This window comes from Euleptes europaea, chromosome 20 (genome assembly GCF_029931775.1).
Source record: "Euleptes europaea isolate rEulEur1 chromosome 20, rEulEur1.hap1, whole genome shotgun sequence".
In the NCBI taxonomy this organism is placed as follows: Eukaryota; Metazoa; Chordata; class Lepidosauria; order Squamata; family Sphaerodactylidae; genus Euleptes; species Euleptes europaea.
In genome coordinates this window covers 24,652,699-24,658,698 of record NC_079331.1, presented here as the reverse complement: position 1 = coordinate 24,658,698, position 6,000 = coordinate 24,652,699, and the positions used below count along the sequence as shown (strand labels likewise).

At 43.0% G+C, this 6,000-nt stretch overlaps 1 protein-coding gene across 2 annotated transcripts in view; it reads left to right on the top strand.

Annotated features, from left to right (window-relative positions):
- GOLM2 (golgi membrane protein 2) overlaps positions 1–6,000 on the top strand; it is a 27,927-nt gene continuing 21,927 nt past the window's right edge. For both annotated transcript variants that reach the window (XM_056865736.1, XM_056865735.1), the window contains exons 1-4: positions 1–327; positions 1,818–1,872; positions 4,318–4,420; positions 5,741–5,831. In XM_056865736.1, the coding sequence (XP_056721714.1) occupies positions 1–327; positions 1,818–1,872; positions 4,318–4,420; positions 5,741–5,831 (576 nt within the window). The remainder of the gene's footprint in view (positions 328–1,817; positions 1,873–4,317; positions 4,421–5,740; positions 5,832–6,000) is intronic.

Below are 6,000 nucleotides of genomic sequence, written 5' to 3'. Positions count from 1 at the left end.
ATGGTGGGGTTTGGGGCCAACCGGAGGGGCGGCCGCCTCCCCTCGTTCCTGCTCGTGGCCCTGCTGCTGGCCGTCGCCATCCTGGCCTTCAACTGCTGGAGGACGTCGTCCCGCCAGGCCGCCCTGCAGGAGGAGCTGGCCGAGCTGCAGGGCCAGGCCAAGCGCGGCGACGTGGCCCGCGGCCGCCTGGAGAAGCGCAACTCCGAGCTCCTGCTCCAGGTGGAGGCCCACAAGAAGCAGCTGGAGCAGAAGCAGGCCGACCAGGGCCACCTGAGCAGCCAGCTGCAGGCCAGGGACGGGCAGGCCAGGAGGTGCGAGGAGGGCAAGGTGAGATCCCAATCGGCTAGCTCTGGCCCCGGGCTGCGGCATCTGTCATTCTAAGGCGGCAGCTGTGGTGACTAGAGGAAACCTCCCCTCTCAGAGGCCTCCTCCTCCTCCGTGCCCTGTTGTTGGACCTCTGGAGGATGTGGTTGTGCCACTGTGAGAGACAGGATGCTGCACTAGACGGACCATTGCTCTAATCCAGCGGTGTTCTTCTGAGGTCCTTTTTGTCTTCTGGAGCAACTGAATCAAAAATGGCTCCTACTAATCTAATTAACGATTCAGGGAAAACTTAGCTCAAGAAAATTCACAGTGGGTAGCCGTGTTAGTCTGTTCGTAGTAGTCAAAAAGGGCAAGAGTCCAGTAGCACCTTAAAGACTAACAAAAATATTTTCTGGTAGGGTATGAGCTTTCGTGAGCCACAGCTCCCTTCTTCAGAACAAACTTCTTCATCTGAAGAAGTGAGCTGTGGCTCACGAAAGCTCATACCCTACCAGAAAATATTTTTGTTAGTCTTCAAGGTGCTACTGGACTCTTGCCCTTTTTGATTAGCTCAAGAAAAGCAGAGTTAAAGCTCTTGCAGACCTTACAGCAACATTAGTGAAAATAAACATTTATGATGGAAAGAAGCTTGTGCCGTTTACCCTGTTGACCACTAGGATTCATTCAGACATTTATTTTCCAGCATCTCAGAGGCACCCATTCAGAGATTTTGACAAGTAAAAGCAAATGGAGGTAGTAAATTCTTCCTGTGCCTTGCCACTGAAGACTTTCTCTATTGATAAGGGCGATGAGAGTTTAAACGTTTTGTGCACTTTTCAGTAGCCAGAAATACACTTCCTATGCTGCTAAGCAATAGTGAACATGGGGTTTGCATTGTACTTGGCTGCTGTGTCTGCTTCAGGAATGATTGTTGTATTATAGATAGAAGAAGTGTCCATCTTGCAGGTTAATAGAAATTGCTCCCTATTGTTGGACAAAGGCAAATGAAGCAGAGACTTACTTAAGCACATAGAAATTCTTTATCCCGTTCCTCTGATGGCATTTTGTAGCTGCCAGCACTGTACAAGTCCTAGCAGTTGTTCAGTAGCAGGAAAATCTGCTGCAACAAGACTTTTTGGAATTATTAAAACCTGATGCAGATAAAATAAAAAGCCAACCAGTGCTTAAGGAACAGCATTTGTGTTAAGACACAGTACTTAGTTATCAATAAGCCTTCTGGTTTGTGCCTTCATAGGAAGGAAATCCTGTCTGCTTTGACTCTGGTTTTGAGTGGAGGTAGGCTAGGCTATAAATAAATAAATGTATCCTATGCTTACAGTTTCTCTTTCTTCATAAGATATAGTAACTTCGGGCTATCTAGTGTGAAGTTATATCTATAGAGTCTAGCTGCCCAGGATAACTTTGACATTATCTTTGTAGTCATTCAAGTTAACTTTAATCTCACAGTACAACTATTAATCTACATAATTTAAAAATGCAATTCTCCTTTACAGGTCAAGCTTCAGAATAACATATCCTACCAAATGGCAGACATACATCGCTTAAAGGGTAAGAAGCCCTGATGAGTAAAGTGAGAGAAACAATTTTTACAACCATTAAATCTAATGGTTCTCTTAATGGAGAAGTAGGTGATAAAGAAAAAGCAGCAAAGAGATGTAGCTGGCTATCGTTGCATGGAAGGTCCATGGCCTTACTCTGTGTGCATCAGCAGCATGCCTGCTGATTTCCCCCTGCTCTGACAGCAGAGCCCCAGAGGTCAGCCCCCCTCCTGAAGCAGGATTTTGGGGAACACAGCAAGAAGTGAGCCGCTTGAAGAATTGTGTTGTGTGCAGCTGCACCCTCTTGTGCATCACATCCAACCCCTTAGTTGCCACAGTAACCTCTCTTGTTTCTGCAACAAAGGCAAGAATACTTCCCACAAAAGAATACTTCTTCCCACAAACAATCCTGGGTTCAAGTTACATCACATGAATCTGATGGACATGACAGTGAAAGTTACAACATCTCCAGGGAACGGATCTCAGGTGATAGGAAATGTCACTGGTGGGTGTAATGATGTGTCCACCTGCAGTGGTCACTTCAAGCAAATTTTGCAGCTGAGTGTTACAGTTATTATAAGAGCTACGTCTGAACTGCTACAATGTCTGCTGGTGGAGGGATGTAAAACTTGGTGAATTAGGAAACCACAGAAAACCAACCATTTTTGGGGGGAAATTTTAAATATATTCAATTTTTTTTTATGAAACCCAAACAGCCTTTGACTGATTTAACAACATAAAATGCATCATTTATAAATTAGGGAATAATATTGTACTATTTGGCATATTTATGGAGTTGAAAGGAATATCTTTCTTTTTAAAGAAAAAGTGCAAGTATGCCCAATATTTGAGAAAGAGTTGCAAGCTTCTGTACTCTATTCTACGATTGCATGTGTATCTTTAATTTTTGCCATTGGAGTGGCAGGAACAAACTAAAAAAGTGAAGGTAGAGAACAAATTCTTTAACAAACAGAAAAGCATATTTGGACAGAAACTGCCTCAGAGTCACAAGGGGAGGGACTGCCAACATATTTGGATAATAAACTTTGTAACATTAAAAATGTGGATCTTTTTAATGTATTTTCTTTAAACATTTAGCACATTATTTGTTGTCAGTTATTTGAATGCAAACAAATATTGAGAATGTTTTGTTGACATTATCTGTAGGAATTGTGCTTTCGCTTTATATTGTCTTGCATAATACCTTGTCTTTCATTTCGCTTGTTCAAAAAAAGGGAGAAAAATAGTGTTTTTCAGAGCTCCCAAAAATTTCCAAATTTTTTGCTGGAAGAAATTGAAAAGTTTTCCAATTGTTTTCATGCTGTATGTTTGGAGTAATAACACATTTTGTCTTGAAAGGCATTACAAAAGATAAGATGTTTCATAGTTCTTTTCTGTGCTTTCCCGAATTTTCCAATTGGATCAGAGGTCCTCAAACTTTTTCATGCTATATGTTTGTAATTTAACACAAGATTTTTCTCGCACGAAAGAGAAAATATTTCACAGGAATCTTTTACAGTGTTCCCCAAAATTTTCAGGTTTTTCAGTTGGAAAAATGGGGGGAATGTCCTTGGGGGGGGACGGGACACATATTTTTCTGCATTTTTTTCACTCAGGCATTCACAGCCCTACTGGGAAGGGAGTGTGCAGCCCTGTATTGTATTTCTGTACCCTACAGAACAGTGTTCATAAATAACTCCCCCCCCCCACATTTACTATCATTGGTAATTTGCTCTTTTTTGTCAGGGTAACTTAATCAGCCTTTCTAATATTCAAACAATGTAAACAGTATGAAAAAGGTAACATTCTGCTATAACTTTACCGCTCATAGAACTTTGTATAAATATATGCAAAACACTTCTGGAGAGTGTGACAGAATGCTCTTCATAGGTATGTGCTAATTTGATCAAATGCTATGACACTTTAACTGCAACAAATTTGGTATGGTATATTTTTCTGTGTGAGCCAGCAGTTAAGTGTACTAGTTAAGGTGTCGGACTAGGACTTGGGAAACCCAGGTTCAAATCCCTACTTGTGCCGTGGAAGTTTGCTGGGTGACCTTGGGCCAGTCACAAACTCTCAGCCCTGACCCTGGAATACCAAGGTTGTGACGTGGAGGCAGGCAATGGCAAACCACCTCCAAACGTCTCTTCCCTTGAAAACCCTTTGGGGTTGCGATACGTCAGATGCAACTGGATGCCAAAAAAAAAAAATCTTCTGTAGCCAACAAATTTAATTGTACTTCGCTAGCAAGGTGCAACATACAAAATTCCCCCCAAAAGATAATTTTGTACTCAAAAGATGAGGATGAGTTCTGAGTTTCCTGTCAGTTAGCTGAGACTAGCTTATATTGGATTTTCAATGTGAGGTAGTTAAACTTAGAAAATGTCCCTTTGAAAATGTCAAATTTAACTCACCAAGAAACTTTTTTAATCTCTTTGGCTTTTACACCTAGAACAACTTGCAGAGTTACGTCAGGAATTCATCCGTCAAGAGGACCAACTTCATGAATACAAGAACAACAATACACAGCTTGTTAAAAGGTTGGAGTATGAAAGGTATGAGACTTGAGAGTTGCAGCGCTTCTTAAAATTCTGAGCTGGTGCTAACGCAGACTAGTCATAGAGTTCCGTACCCTTTCAGTGCCACCATTCAGATCAAAGCAGATTTTCATTTCAGTTCTAGCTGAAAAAAGCAGAAAAGAAGAAGCAGGTGTGTCAAATTTTAACACAAGTACCAGTAGTTAAGGCCTTTCTAGCTTTCATTATGTCGCCACGAAGACCAGGCAGAATAATTTCTGATGTTGGCTTGCATGGATGGGTGGAATGGGATGGGAGCAGGGCATGTCATCTAGTTTGCGTTGACCATTACTTGAGTTATCCAAGGGAGAACTGAGGGAGGAGCGCCCCCTCGTCATGTGATCATTAGGCGGGAAGAAAGCCCGCGCTCGGGGCTGGACGAGGGGAGGGGGGAGCACTCCAAGTATTTTGAAGCTTTTCAGAATGTCTCTGCTGCCGGCCTGCGCAGTCCCCATGTGTGCCTGCACAGAAGACACTGGATGAACAGCAGTTACAGGTAAGTGCAACTCTGTATTCCCTGGGGCAAGCCAGAAGCTGTATGAATGGTCTAACTACCATTGGTCAACAGGAGTGGAATGCCTTGCAATGTGGAATGGCTTGCAATTCTACATCCTGACCCCATCAAGTCATAATGAATAACTCGCCTGGGTAGGGAGAGGTTGGATCTGAACATATCTGAGTAATTGTGCAGCATGTGAGCACGCATGTGCAGTAATGCGCACGTGTGTGTGTAAAGTGCTGTCAAGTTGCAGCCAACTTGGCAATCCAGTAGAGTTTTCAAGGCAAGGAAGTAACAGGTGGTTTGCCATTGCCTTCCTCTGCATAGCAACCCTGGTATTCCTCGGTGGTCTCCCATCCAAGTGCTAGCCAGGACTGATTCTGCTTAGTTTCTGAGATTTGATGAAATCAGGCTAGACTGGACCATCCAGGTCAGGGCAGTAGTGCGCATACGCAAAGAATGGCACCACACAGGCAAGCTCTCCTTTGTTTCAGAAGTAACTCAAATTAAGGATTTATAATTGTGCGCAAATAAATCCTTAATCTGAGGAATTTCTAAAATCAGTAAGAGTTTGCCTGTGTGGCACCATTCGTAGTGTCTGTGACTGTGCAGACCCAGGCTCAAATCCCCACTTAGCCATGAAGGTCATTGTATAACCTCTTGTCAGTCCATCACTTTCAGCTTTACCTGCATCTCAGGGTCAAAGGAGAAAGGAGCCACGGATGCTACTGCATGCTCCTTGGTGGAAAAGCAGGGTAAAAAAGTAATAGACAAATTGGTTATCCATCTTTGCACTTCAGTTTTCAGTGTGGACAGCAGATCAAAGAATTGAGGTTGCAGCATGAAGAAAACATGAAAAAATTAGAGGACCACGTTTTACAAAACCAAAAGGTACAATTAACTAAAATGCTCGTTGCTGAAATTAAATTTGATGACATTTTGTATTAGTAAGCCTGGATGAAGTGGCTGACTGGCATCACCAAGGCCTGGTCAGGCTGAGGAAGAGTGGATTTCTCTGCCTTATGCCCACCAGCTTGCTCTGGAGGCTTGATCGGAGAGA